A 13558-nucleotide genomic window follows, 5' to 3' on the forward strand; every position below is an offset into this window, starting at 1 on the left:
AATTGTAGATTTATTGAGTACATAACTAAAGATAACTTGATTTGCTAAGAGGAGATATCCACATCAGGTTGCTGCTATATCCAACATGGCGATTATGCCGGCAAACACTCCAAAAGACGAGCCTTGTCCCTCTGCAACGCCGCTTCCAGTGAAGTCAAAGGTATGCCATACTTGGCCTGAGTTTCCTTGGCCACATTCACATAAGGAGTCAAGTCCTTTTTGTTCGCCCATAGATGGAACAACATGCCGTGGGCAGAGGCCTGCAATGCCTCTACTTCCACATTGGCCCTTCGTTTCACTGGAATATCTCTCCCGCTAACCTTGGAAATGATGTCGCCAACTTCCTCAGCAGTAAGAAGGTCTTTGATCACATTGATCTCCTGGCCAGCGAATTTGGCTGGATCCTGAAAGGCTGCTGCGACGTACTTTCCAACGTCCTGTATGTCTGTATAAAAGATGGGAACGCCATCATTGAAGGCGTGGTCCAGCTCTCCACGTTCGGCGAGCGCAGGGAAATTGAGGTGAACGCCTGGCAGCATGAAATCGGTATGAAGGACGGCGGGTCGAACAATAGTGTACGACTTGAAATTACCAGCGCGGACGGCCTCCTCGACTTGTGCCTTGGATACCCAGTAGTCGTGCAATCCGACCTCCTTCGTAGCCTCATCATCCCAAAAGGCTCTATTTTCCACAGTAAAGGTGGTGGCGGCGACGAGATTCTCAATTCCTGCCTTCTTGCATGCCGCAACAATCGTCTTGGCCTGCTGGGCTTCGATTCCTGGAATCGGGAAAGTGTTTAGGAAAGCTCCCTGGCAGCCTTGTGCCGCCTGGAAGATTTCTTCAAAGTTTGTGCTTTCGCCCTTGAAGATGGTAATACCTTGCTGTTTCAAGGCTGCTGGAATCTTTGCAGGGTCGCGGACGACGGCATGGATCTTGGCGCCTGTTGCGAGCAGATGGGCGATGACCGATTGGCTCTGCTGGCCGGTTGCCTGAGTGACTAGGTAGGTAGCCATGATGAAATTGGTTTGTTCGGAAATGAGAAGTAGGGAAAATTGATTTTTTGTTTATTGATGAGGATGATCTCGCTATGAGAGCTGTGTGATTGAATCTGAATTTTACATTTTGTTACGGGACTTCATGAGGGTTATATACATATAGACAAGTGCTGGTCATAAGTCACCGCCATATAGGAATCGGATCATCCCTTACCTAAATTTCCCATTCTATTCAATTAGAAATGCATCTTTTCATCAAATCTTGCCAAGTACACGACGACGACCGCAAGTCCGCTGAAGATGGCAAAAAGGGTATAGCGCCTCGAGAATACTTGCTTCCGGTGGGTCCGGTGTTAAGAGTCGAAGCCAAAAAGGTTTCGGAACTGGTGGATAAGACTCAAACCCGAGCCGGATCGGGCTGTGGCTGAGACTCCTTCGCAGGCTGCTGTCATGCTGAATCCTTCCTACTCAAAGCCACGTCAATTCGATGACAAATGCTTTCAAGCCTCGATAAAAGTTGCTTCTGGTGGACCTGATAAAGAGCGAATGGTGTAGACATTTATGAGTGCAAATGTTCAACTTGGGCAAGCTTCATGCGTGTAACGACTATTTCGCCGGAGCTGATGACCAAGAACACCATACAACCGGATTTGCGTAAGATACCGAGACTAAGAATTGGTGGAAAAAGGAGAACATGAATCACCGAAAAGGCTGCTGGACGTGTACAGGTGCGTAGACATGCGTCCCAAAGAAAGATATCCTGCCTGATCGCGTAACTCCAGCCCGGAGAATTCAGTGCGACGGGCATCAGCCCACCTGTCGCAAGTGTTCTCGAGCCCAGCGGAAATGCGAAGGCTACGAGATGCGCCTATCGTGGCCTAGAGACAACGACAGGAAGCGAGCCATTGTGGCAGGCTCTCCTCCAGCGGTTGTAAGTTCCGACTGCCGGAACAACTTCTTTGTCAACACAACCTCGCAGGACATGCAAGTATACCGCGATATCACCCTGCGAGTGCAGCCACATCTTCTGATTCGCTCTATTCCCAAGCTATGGATGCAGCCTCAGCCATCTTCAAAGTATACAGACTTGATCCAGCATTGTAAGTCTATAAAGAGGCGCTATGTGTGATGTGCAATGTAGCTTACTATGGGCATCCACATTAGTTCACGACACTGCCTATCTCTCCCTGGTCACATTTACTACCGACAGTGTCCAGATTCGAGATGCACTTATACACATGGCCCTAGCCCGAGACTCAGCCCCAGGCCTCGCTCTCTTCTTCGCGCTGCTCTCTTTTTCTTCGCTCCACCGCAGCGGACTCCACCAGCAGGCTATTAAACTCAAGATATTAGCACTCCAGTACCTATCTGCTCCAGTGAAAGGGGGGCGGTTGAGCCCAGCCGAAGCTGCTCAACATGTAGCTGCATCGATGCTGCTTAGTGCCTTTGAGGTGAGTCAACAGCACATGTACACGCTTACCAAGAAAGATGATCGTTGTACTCAAATGCTCTCATATCCACGCAGATCCTACTCCCCTCAGGAAGCTCATGCGAGTGGCTATGGTACGTCTGGGGAGCTATAGATATCGCCCAGGCAAGTAGCCTCCAAGATCGGGCGCACGGAAACGATATCGATCATGTTCTTGATTGGGCCTACTACTACAACGCGGTTTCTCGGTTTCCCATATATCACTGGCGCCACAAGTCGCTACCTCCAGAGACTACAGCTGCAAATTACCCCAACACCAAAGACGATCAACATCTGACTTTGACGAGATACAGACCAGTAAATTCCACTGAGGATCTTGTTGATAATATCTACTAACATGCATCCGTAGGCGTTGCCATCTCCGAATCCCACACACGCAATATTGAATCTGCTCTCCGAGACATGTGACAAACTGTATGACCCGTGGGATCCAAGAAGTCGCAGCCAAGACTACCACAACAGCCTCAAAATACTTGAGAGTAGAGCTGAAAACGTGCTTTCCACGTTAAGTCTGGCCAACTCGGACGCTGACGTTATACTTGGCGTAAAAATATGGCAGCTGGCCACACGAATTTATCTCGCACGAGCCTCACAGAGCCAATGGGAGTCTTCCATCAACTTAGAATCTGAGATTGAAGAGGCTTTTGACGGAATCGTCATGGTTTGTTTGTGTAAACATGCCTTCCCCCTACTTATCATGGCCTGCGAGGCATCCACGGACGAGCGGCGAACAGCCATCATCGATCTAATTGGCAGGACTGAGAGGGATAGTTTTGTAAGGAATTTTGGGAAGCTGAGAGATATGATAGAGTCTGTTTGGGTGCAGCAGGATCTGCACGCAGACGGTGATTTGTTGGTCAACTATCTTGGCATCATAAGCACTGTCATCAGCTCGAACACTACGCTTCCATTTTTTGTATAGGCCTTGGTTTAGAGAGGTGTGAAGATTGAGATGTTGCAAGTGTAATCTACTCTGTACTAGGTTATTATTAAATTATTATAATTATGAAAAGCTTTCTTCCGGATTTCCGCATCCCCATTCTTTTATTACCCTTGGTTGTTCAAACATTACTATTTATTGAAAGCTCAGCGAGGCTAGTATGCTAGTCTTCAAAGTTGGACTGGCTCATATTGTGTCTAGTAAAGCTAAATCCATGCTTCCAAGTGCCCAATCACCAAAGTCTTCCCCAATACCTGGTATTAATATGTTATCTTCCTCGATAATTCGATTGTTGGACAAAATTGGTTCACCAAGAGTCTCCGTAACAAAAGATCTTTCAGTAGGCGATTGAAAGGCTTCCAAGGGCATGTGTGATGTGGAGTCTGCCGAAACAAGATGGCTCTCAACAAACGTGCGGGAAAGCACTTCTCGCTCTATTTTGATGGTGCCATAGTAAGGCACGTATATGTTCAATGCATCATTCTTCATATGCATACTGATCCCGCTACTTTCAAGCCCATCGCAACCGACTTGGAAAGAGAAGTTTGCAGTGCAGCAACTCTGACTGGCAACAGAAGCTTCGATGGCCACAAGTTGTCGCAGGCTGCTGGTAATTGTTTGAGTGATGGGGTTGTTGTCTCTTGTTGTCTTGTGTTCCATACTGTCCATTAAACGCTCTATGTATCCAATGTCTTGAGGGCGCTGGTGTACGAGAGATTGAAAGACGCTGGCAGTCTCGCTGTTCTTGACACCAATATGCCGCTGGCAATGCCCTTTTATATGAGCAATACACAGCGTCATACTAGCGATAAAGGTCAAAAAGTCAATCCCGCGGCAGTAGGAGGAGCATTTGGAACTACCGTCAAAGTAAAGGACGAACCGCGACAGTATCTCCCGGCTCGCGTTGATGGCCGTCGTCTTGCTATAGTCGTATTTCCGGTCGTTGGAAGTCAAGAGTATATATGGCAGATGTAACTGTGCAAGCAAGTGGAAATGGGTGAGCTGATACATGAGTCGGAGCGTCTCTTTGAAAGCCTCCATAGAATCACCAGCGATGGACAAGGGCTCGGGAGGGAGCCACCACTGGGCAGGCGTTGAAGCTGTTGCCTCTTGAAGAAGTTTGTCCACTCTGAGCGTTGCGTCAAGGTTGTGCATGTTTGTGCTGTTTCGCTGCAAAATGAGTCCCGCGGCCACCACCTCAAAGCGCTCAAGGCGATCTACGAGTGCGTAATCTCTGAGCTCGTTGGGCTCCAAGCAGACGGAATGGGGGTCTTGTTGAGATTCCTGTGGCAGCCCTAGTATCAAGGATAGATATCGATCTGTAGCGACTAGCCGAAACCACATGAACTGAGGCTCAATACGATGTCGCGTCTCAGCGTCAATTGCTTTCGGCAGAGGTCTAGCATTCCAACCGTCGCTGCTACTAGCAGAGACAGTGGTTCTGTATCGATGAAGGCTCATGACTTGCGCCATAGTCATGGCTCGGCGATTCGAGACCCAAGCGCCGCGGAGATTGCCCGCATTGTTGCGAAACATGCTCTCCATCATGATGCACTCGATGCCTTCAAGCGAGCCAGCCAGGTCGTCATTGCTAACAACCAGTCTGTTTGCTGTTTCGACGACCCGAGACATGATGACCTGCAACTCAGATGACAGAAGTGAGCCGCTTTGCAGAAAAACGCCCAGCATGAGAAGCCTGCGGGCAATCAAGATTGGGTGGGACCCTGGCAGAGGCGGCTCCAACACGTCTTGAAGCGATGGTAGGTTGTTGCTCGTAAAGTCTGAGTATGGCATGCATGTGACGCCATGGAATAGCATAAAAGTATTGTTAATTTTTATTTGTGATATGGTCTTGAGCTCAGGCTGGCTTGGCCATGCGGCGAGAAGCTGCTGAGAGATTCCTTCATTATCACCTGGCAAGTTGATGAGAGATTCTGCATTGCTTATATAGTTGCGTACGGATGGTGATTTGATTCCAGACGGACCGCCAGCTTGGCTGCGCTTTTTGGTGTCAGTCTAGAAGATGTTGATTGAGAGGCTGAAGAAGAAGAAACACACAGTCTTGTCAAGATTGCTTCCTTGTTTATCAGATGCCGGCGTCAATCTTGTATCGTCATGATATTCCTGGCTGAGGCACTTGACGCGACGACTTCTGCATCCATCACATACAGACTCAGTTGGAGCGGCAAAAGTACACCGAATCTTTCTTCGCTTGCACTCCCAGCAGCTTTGCGTGCCTTTCCGAATCTTCCTCCGTTTGGGTGTGGAGAATTGGCCACCGCCTCTGTCGCTATTGGAGATTGCCGTGGCCATTATTCAGCCGGATGTGCCGAAACAGCGTCTCAGTATCTCTTTTTCGGAGGCGGAAGGGAGAATCGGTGATGAACCAATGGAACACGCATTACACGCGGCGAATTATTGTCAACCGCCGCGGCAGAGACAGAAATCGCTATACAAGTAACGTTGATGGACTCAACCTGGTTCGACCGCGGCGGAATGAATAAGCACCTCGCCATAGTGGGATTAGGCGGAGAAACAGCTATAGCGTGCACTCCGCATTGAATCAGCGCTTCGACCGCGGCGGAACAAATGCCTCTCTCTGATTGGACATTGAGCCCTGTCAACGCTTAGACAAATTGCCAATCCATCAACAATGCTCCGATTCAAGCTACAGAGACACAGTCGCCCGCGGTGATCATTGGTAGTAAAGTCATGAGTTATGTAAACCATGTGTCGTGGTATCAGCTCTTCTCCTACGCGAAAAACTATTTAAACCTCGCTGTATCTCTCTCGACAAGCTTACAACAACGCAGCATATTGCATACATCATCCAGTTCCAATCAGCAACGCTCATCATTCAAAATTGATTTACAATGGTTAAAGTCACTATCGCAGGCGGTTCTGGGCGTATGTTTTCCCGCCGTTCGAAATCACATTAATCAGTCGAGCTAACACGGGACAATTCTGAACCCAAAAGCCGTTGCCAGAGAGATCATCGATGCGCTTCTTGTTACAGGTCAACACGACATTACCATTTTGAGCAGACGAGTCAGTGGCCTCGGACCATTACTGACTCAGGAAGGCTAACATTTGTATAGGATCCTTCGAGTAATGATGCTGTTCCGGGAACCACCTGGCGTACTGTGGATTATAGCAACCAGAGTGCCTTGGTGGAAGCTCTCAAGGGAACCCACACTCTGCTCTCTTTTCTTCAGATCATGTACGAATCAGGACAAGAATCACAGAAACAGCTGATTGATGCGGCTGTTGCTGCTGGTGTCAAGCGTTTTGCACCCAGTGAGTACGGAAGGTAAGAGATGTCTCAGATGTAGTCGCAGTTTTGGGTGCAAGTATTGAACCACCGCTCACAGCTCGGGAACCGCTCACATGTCTTGGTATGGCGGGAAAGAAGTTGCGAGAGATTACTTGCGAAAGCTCAATGCAAACGGAAAGGTATGTATCATGCCTCATTTAACGACTTTGAAATTGGCGCTCTATACTCATTCAGAATGTGTCAGGTTCTTGAATATACCCTGTTCCAGCCCGGCCTCTTCTTGGACTACCTCGCGTCGCCGTATCAAACAGCAAAGCACGTTGCTCCTTTGGATAGCTTTATCAATTATGAAAAACTCCAAGCCATTGTCATTGACGGACACGAGGACGTTACGATCACTTTGACAACAGCGGCTGATAGCGCTGCAGTTATTGCCAAAGCTATCGACTCCGACAATGAGTGGCCAGAGATTAGTGGGATTCAGGGTAACCGAGCCACTCTTTCCCAGGTCATCAAGCTTGGAGAGAAAGTCCGAGGTATTTGATATCTGCAAGGTACATCAAATGTTTACAGGTGTTCGTTCTAATGTGGTATAGGTCGCCCTTTTACTGTTACAAAGGTTCGGCTCGATGATCTCAAAGCTGGAAACATCAGTATCCCGTGGCGCTTTGAGAGGACCCATTCAGCTATTAAAGAGGAAGACGCGCAAACCATGGGGAAAATCATTGTGATTGGCATTTTACTCAGCAGTCTCGACGGCGGATGGGATGTGTCTGACGAGCTGAACCAAAGGTTTCCTGACTACGAATTTACCAAGATGGAGGATTTCCTTTCAAAGGTGTGGAACGGAAAGCCATGAGAATATCCAGTGGATATCCACTTTGGCCGCAGAGTATGTTCCTGCGGTTTCCAAGGCTCCATACACATAGTCATCAGTAAATGTACGTAGTTCAAGTTGGTAGTGGACAAAGGCTTCGGTCGTTGACGACTCACCAGACCACTATTTACTCCGTATTATCGAAACAACAATACACCTTCTCGCACAATCTCAGAAATGCAAATGAGGAAAGATTTTTTCCCGCCGAAGCTCAAGCAGGATTTTAGCTGTAAATAAACAATTTACAATCTCATAGTGGTAAAAGGGGCTGGTATTCCGAGGTTCTCACCGAAACTTGTAGATCAGCTCAGCGCTAGTCTTAGTATGGAAGGTTTCGCTAGTGTTATAATCCATGCATTCAATACACGTATCTTACCACTAACATCCCGTTTCTATTTAGACTGATTCTTCCAGTCCGACATTGCAAGCGACTACCAAAGAAACCTCGCAAAAGATTCTCTTTTCAGGCCAAGATATGCCTCGGCGGAGTCGTGGTTGCAAAGCGTGTCGACAACGGCGCATCGGCTGTGATGGCGGCCAGCCTTCATGTCTTCAGTGCCTCATCACCAATCGATCGTGCTCAGGGCCGATCCAAGGGCCCATAATCCTGGATCAGACGAGTCTCGTAACCGCACGATATCAAAAGGCGTTGGCACGATCCCGACGGAATGTTTCCGTTGCTGTAGTCAAGCAGCCGTCTTCTCAAGCCTTTACGTCTCTTGGGTTTGTTTCCCAATTCGTATCCTTTATTTCATCCAACGGACAAGGGCCCTCAAAGCGATCATGGCTCTATGCTCTCGGAATTGTCTCGTCCGGAGAGAACGGCTTGATTCTTGAAGCTGCTCTTCGAGCCGCGGCTACAGCCTTCTGTGGCGTCATGTTTCAGAGTTACACACTTGTCTTAGAAGCATCTCGGCTGTATGGAGAAGCATTATCTCGATATGCTGCCGTTCTATCCGGTGGATCTGGCGTCACTGCCACATTCAAAATGTGCACAACGGTATTGTTATCGATTTATGAAGCAATCTGGTCGACAAATCCTCCCGCCTACTATGTCCACTTAGAGGCATGTTGGAAAATGTTAGCCTCCGCGGACAAGTCTGAAGATGTCGCCGTCCACAGAGGAGTTGCTGCGCATGTAATATATCAAACTGTTAGTGTCAATGTACACATGTAATGTCCACCATTTCTGATAGCTAATTGGTTCTAGGCCTTTGCAGTGAGTGTCTCGCCAAAATTCTGTCAGAATCTTCTGTTGAATGAAGGTGTTTGGGCCGTTGTATCTAGGATAATAGCGGACCAGGAAGAGCCTCTCGTGAGCCGGCTTGTGCTCGAAATTTTTATCCTTCAAAAATTACTTTCACAAAGTCGTGGTCTCAACGACGATATCATTGCTTGTTCCCGCGACATCAATGGGAGGATCGAAAATATGTGGGCTGATTACAAAGCAGAAGTAAACCGACATGGTGGCCAGATCCTGTTGTCGTCATGCTCCACAAGCCCATACTATGATGCGTTCTCTGCTTTAACAGTGGCGTGTTTTTCAGCGGCGCGTATTCTCCTTTCCAAAGTCCGCTCGCTGTCTGCTAGATGTCCTAGCGCAGAATCGCTTGAAACGGTAAATGGCCAGGTCATTCTCGAGTGCCATTCATATCTTCTGCCGAAGCATATTGGCTGCGCATACCTTCGTATGTTTCTACCTTTGACTATTGTGGCACTGTACAGTCCCTCTTTGAGACAGAGTAACCTGGCGCACACAACCATCAACGATTCACTTCGTAAGCCGTTTAGTGGCTTGAGCTCGATGGTCATTGAAAGAATTCGGACGGCATAGCACAACAATTGATCTCCTGTTGAGGCTGCGTGATATTCATAAATATCAAACGCGGATCTGAAAGGGCATAGACAGAGTCTCACTGTAACATAGTATCTAGTTAATATATTCTATATCATGTGGCTGCTGTGCTGTCTAAAGCCTTTGAAGAGAAACACGGCTATGGTTAAACCGTACAACCTCAAATTAAGCCGGAGGATCCACCCCTGGTGGTCCCCCCCTTGGAGCTGAAGCACTTTGAGTTCTCGTAATTCCGACCTAGGCTTCACACTCAACATGTCTTCCAAACTCATTACGACAGCATCAACGTACGTTAGGCCTTACTCTATGTAATATTCCTCACATCATCATCCATGATACGAGACCCATTATGAACAAAGAAGATGTCCAAGGAAATAGTGCCATCGAATCCACGCTGCCCAAGTTAGCAGCTGAGGTGATAGGGACAACCGCTTTTCTCTCCGTCTCGAACCAAGTAGCGGCAACAACTTCAAAATGACCCTCCGTGGCAAATTTGTTGACATCGAAGATGACGCGACCGTACAGATCGGTCAAGTTGCGATTCCGGAAGCTTACTGGCATGGTGAAAGATGACCTAGGATTTGCGAAGAGAAGAATGACATATCGGTGCGGGCCATCCCCGACATGAGGTCCTGGTGCAACATACGGCGCGATTGAAGATGTGGAATTTGTTTCGTTATGCAGCCGTGTGGCCCCCTTTGGCACCATAAAGAGCCAGTGAAGGTAGGGCGCAAGGCTTCTGTTAGAGGCACCGCCAGGAGTGTCAAGGTCTACCATCATTACTATGTGGGACGAAGATACATTGAGGGGCTGCACGGCCGTAATCAGGGGAGAAGCTTTTGTGTCTATAGATTGTTCATTAGCCTGGTTGCTGATGCATAGCCGTTATTGCATCACCTACCGCTAAGGGGGACTGAGCCGCCAAGAGCTGCTTTTGTACCTGCAAAGGTCGCATCAAGTGACTTATTTGTCGCTGGAGAAAATCCCGGCGGTGTCTGCGCGCACGACCGGTTGGTACTGCATATTACTGACAATGCGATAGCAATCGCAAAACGAGAGAACTTCATTATGACTTATCGATTGATGACGATAGTGAGAGTATTGTTAGCCACGAAGTTTGCCTCTTTGTACATAGCACGCCGCTTTATATACATCATAACCAGCCGGCGATAGTAACTCTCGACTCCGTAAATACGAAACTTGAAGTCGATTTGACAATTAAATCCTCTAACTCCCTGAGTTCTATTTCCACCAGAAACTGAGGATATCCGCATCCTAATATAGACGTTCATGGGTTCCAAGTTTCCACATGGGGGATTTCCCAGTGAGGAAATTATCTAGTACGCTACCGTCGTAGCTTCATTTTGAGAGAACGCGCTAGCAAAACCTACTTTCTTGGGCTAGCGTTAGAGAATTGGTGCAGAATTACATACAAGCTAACTGGATCGTCTTGTTTCTGTAAGTAGTCAAGGGACGAGACTGGACGTTGATAACGCACAAATTGCAGCTCCACAGATGGGTTTGGGTTGACATAGATTGACAAGGGAAAAGTATAAGTTCAAATGATCTGAAAGCCCGATAACACGTGAAATGAATATAGAGTGCAGGCTGAACCAGTCGTCACAACGGGGTGAAAGCCAATGAGAGCTGTGGAGTAGATTTCTTCGGCCAATCCAATCAATTCGTGTGCAGGCGATAGGATGGCAAAGTCTCGACAGAGAGTGGATATGCCTTGCCGATATGATATTTTGAGCGTCAGAGGATGCCCAAATTAGTCGAGAATTTGGGAGCCTTGGGTATTCTCGCACACATGTCGAGATACGTTTGAGTTGCTGGCAGAAGCAGAATAATGCCACGGAGAAACTTCTGACGATGCATTGCTTTCGCAGCCCACTTTAGCACACCTAGTCGCTTCCCATGCTCAGCCAGTTCCCAGTTGGTTCACGTTTGTCATCATCACGTTCCAATGTCAGATACACGGCTGACAGCGTTGGCAGCTGATGTCCAACAATGTCCGCTAAGTATCCTAGTTACATGTAGACCGCAGCTGGGCAATATGGCGGTAGGAGCCGCTGGTTCAGATCTTGCGTACGCTACGTTCCAATAAACAGAAGAAAAGCTGGGGGTTTCCAATCTAAGTCTTGTGGAATATGGCCGTGGGGTATGGGTGTCTTCCATTAGTTTCTAGAAGTCTTTGTATCCTTAATTCCCCTTTGGAGAGCTATTTGTACTAGCCCTATAGAAAACCGGTTCACTACACTGCACAAACTGATAAATTGGTACCAAGTGTTATCTTCACGGGCCGCCTTTCGTTGAGCCGTACTTTAACATAGAGGAATCAGTGGAATAACCATCTATAGTAAAGAGCTAATGACTACTGACTCGGCCCTAATCACAGCCTTACAACATGCGCCAACTTGAAAGCTGATTTTGCGTCTTGTGTCAAACTTCCCTGACCAAGCAGTCTTCGTTGAGGATGTCCCGCCCAGCCCCAGGGATACCTGCTAAATGTAATGTACAACTCAACTCGCCTGCCAAACTCTTAAGAACATGTCTCACACCTTCCTCGCCCCCAAGGGACAGTCCATATACGTAGGGTCTACCAACAAGTACCATGGAAGCCCCCAAGGCGAGTGCTTTGGCAATATCTGCGCCGCATCTAACACCGCTATCGAACAGGATCGATATTTTGTCGCCTACAGCTCTAGCGATTTTGGGAAGTTGCTCGAGACTACTTGGACCACCGTCTTGCTGTCTCCCGCCATGGTTAGATACAACGATTCCGTCCATGCCGGCCGCAACGGCCCTCTGAGCATCAGTGATGGTTTGGATGCCTTTGAGAACGATGGGTCCGGACCAATTCTCGCGTAAAAACTTCAAGTTGTCCCAGCCGTGACTCCTGCCTGGGAAGATAGTGCGCGCCCACTCTGCAGCTGCGGTACCCAGATCTTCCTTGATATCTTTACCGTGTTTAAGTTTAAACTTTCGCTGGAAGACAGGGTCTGTAAATCCAATCTCTACTCCGATTGAATCAGGTCGAAGAAATGGGTTGTAGCCATTATTCATGTCGGATGGTCGCCATCCAAGCATGTATGTGTCCAATGTAACGACGAGCACAGTGAATCCAGCCTTTTTGGCCCTCTCCAAGATGCTGATAGTAATATCATTATCTTCATTTGAAGGCCAGTAGAGCTGGTACCAACGTGGGCCCTCTCCATTTGCTTTTGCCACATCCTCTATACTTGTACTCGAGGCCGAGGACATGATATATAGCACGCCTTCCTTTGATGCAGCAGTAGCAGTGGCAATCTCTCCTTCTGGATTAAATATTTTCTGTACTCCGACCGGAGCAATGGCGATAGGTGATTGGAATTTTTCCCCAAACAAGGTTGTCGATAAGTCAGGATAGTTCGCATCAACTAGTCGATTAGGAATTATGCCCCATTTTTTGAACGCAGCTAAATTCTTGTTATGCGTCTCTCGCTGACCAGCTGACCCGTAAACGTAACCCCAGGCAGAAGCGCTAAGGACTTCCTTGGCTTGAGGCTCCCAATCGGTCGTTTGAAAAGTGAACGGCGGCCGCTCGAACTTCAATCCTTTTCGGTAGACCTCAGCCTCATAAGCAAGAGGTGCTTCCAGATCGGCCTGGGTGATTGCTGTATTGTTGGTCGCCATTCCGAGGTTTGCTTGAGACTTTCTGCAAATAAGCGAGAGTGACAGGAAGATAGAGTAGTCAGTAGTAATAGTCAGTAGTAACAATCGGAATTGATGTTGGAGATGCGATTTTTGCGTGCCTATCAAGCCTGTATTTAATAGTTTTCCAGACAATCCCACGCATACACGTTCAGGCAAGAAACTACCGAACTTGCCGAATATCCATTATTACGTTAGTAGTTTCGACGGTATTCGTGACATGAAGTGACATCATTGACACGATGACATCAATAAACCTGTCTATTCTGCGTTGAGTCTCAATCGCAGCTCCATAAAATCGTGCCCTTCTGCATAGAGTCCTGGATACGGCTCAATAACAGTTTTAGCAAATGTTTTATAACCCAAAACGCAGAGGTCGCAAAAATGGACCTTCAGAATATAAAGAAACATACTATATATACTAATGAAAAATCA

At 47.7% G+C, this 13558-nt stretch overlaps 7 protein-coding genes across 7 annotated transcripts; 3 read left to right on the plus strand and 4 right to left on the minus strand.

Annotated features, from left to right (window-relative positions):
• Positions 1-92: 92 nt before the first annotated feature.
• On the minus strand, positions 93-1013 carry TGAM01_v209469 (NmrA-like family protein; the record flags this gene model as incomplete). Its single annotated transcript, XM_018809924.1, has 1 exon — positions 93-1013. One exon carries the CDS (start codon positions 1011-1013, stop codon positions 93-95), a length of 921 nt encoding a protein of 306 aa, XP_018656894.1.
• Positions 1014-1689: 676 nt separating this feature from the next.
• Positions 1690-3406, plus strand: TGAM01_v209470 (hypothetical protein; the record flags this gene model as incomplete). Its single annotated transcript, XM_024550562.1, has 5 exons — positions 1690-1723; positions 1778-2095; positions 2160-2446; positions 2521-2781; positions 2834-3406. 5 exons carry the CDS (start codon positions 1690-1692, stop codon positions 3404-3406), a joined length of 1473 nt encoding a protein of 490 aa, XP_024404707.1.
• A 204-nt stretch (positions 3407-3610) lies between these two features.
• TGAM01_v209471 (hypothetical protein) lies at positions 3611-5737 on the minus strand (the record flags this gene model as incomplete). Its single annotated transcript, XM_018809926.1, has 2 exons — positions 3611-5440; positions 5594-5737. The coding sequence occupies 2 exons, from the start codon at positions 5735-5737 to the stop codon at positions 3611-3613; spliced, it is 1974 nt and encodes a 657-aa protein (XP_018656896.1).
• Positions 5738-6297: 560 nt separating this feature from the next.
• On the plus strand, positions 6298-7557 carry TGAM01_v209472 (hypothetical protein; the record flags this gene model as incomplete). The annotated part of the gene is made up of 6 exons (XM_024550563.1): positions 6298-6331; positions 6402-6472; positions 6523-6734; positions 6796-6877; positions 6943-7234; positions 7295-7557. The coding sequence occupies 6 exons, from the start codon at positions 6298-6300 to the stop codon at positions 7555-7557; spliced, it is 954 nt and encodes a 317-aa protein (XP_024404708.1).
• Positions 7558-8050: 493 nt separating this feature from the next.
• TGAM01_v209473 (hypothetical protein) lies at positions 8051-9409 on the plus strand (the record flags this gene model as incomplete). The annotated part of the gene is made up of 2 exons (XM_024550564.1): positions 8051-8728; positions 8786-9409. The coding sequence occupies 2 exons, from the start codon at positions 8051-8053 to the stop codon at positions 9407-9409; spliced, it is 1302 nt and encodes a 433-aa protein (XP_024404709.1).
• Positions 9410-9748: 339 nt separating this feature from the next.
• TGAM01_v209474 (hypothetical protein) lies at positions 9749-10497 on the minus strand (the record flags this gene model as incomplete). The annotated part of the gene is made up of 2 exons (XM_018809928.1): positions 9749-10275; positions 10332-10497. The coding sequence occupies 2 exons, from the start codon at positions 10495-10497 to the stop codon at positions 9749-9751; spliced, it is 693 nt and encodes a 230-aa protein (XP_018656898.1).
• Positions 10498-11872: 1375 nt separating this feature from the next.
• TGAM01_v209475 (L-lactate dehydrogenase (cytochrome)) lies at positions 11873-13105 on the minus strand (the record flags this gene model as incomplete). The annotated part of the gene is made up of 1 exon (XM_018809929.1): positions 11873-13105. The coding sequence occupies one exon, from the start codon at positions 13103-13105 to the stop codon at positions 11873-11875; it is 1233 nt and encodes a 410-aa protein (XP_018656899.1).
• Positions 13106-13558: the final 453 nt, after the last annotated feature.

This window comes from Trichoderma gamsii (genome assembly GCF_001481775.2).
Source record: "Trichoderma gamsii strain T6085 chromosome Unknown Scaffold_46.2, whole genome shotgun sequence".
Taxonomy (NCBI): domain Eukaryota; kingdom Fungi; phylum Ascomycota; class Sordariomycetes; order Hypocreales; family Hypocreaceae; genus Trichoderma; species Trichoderma gamsii.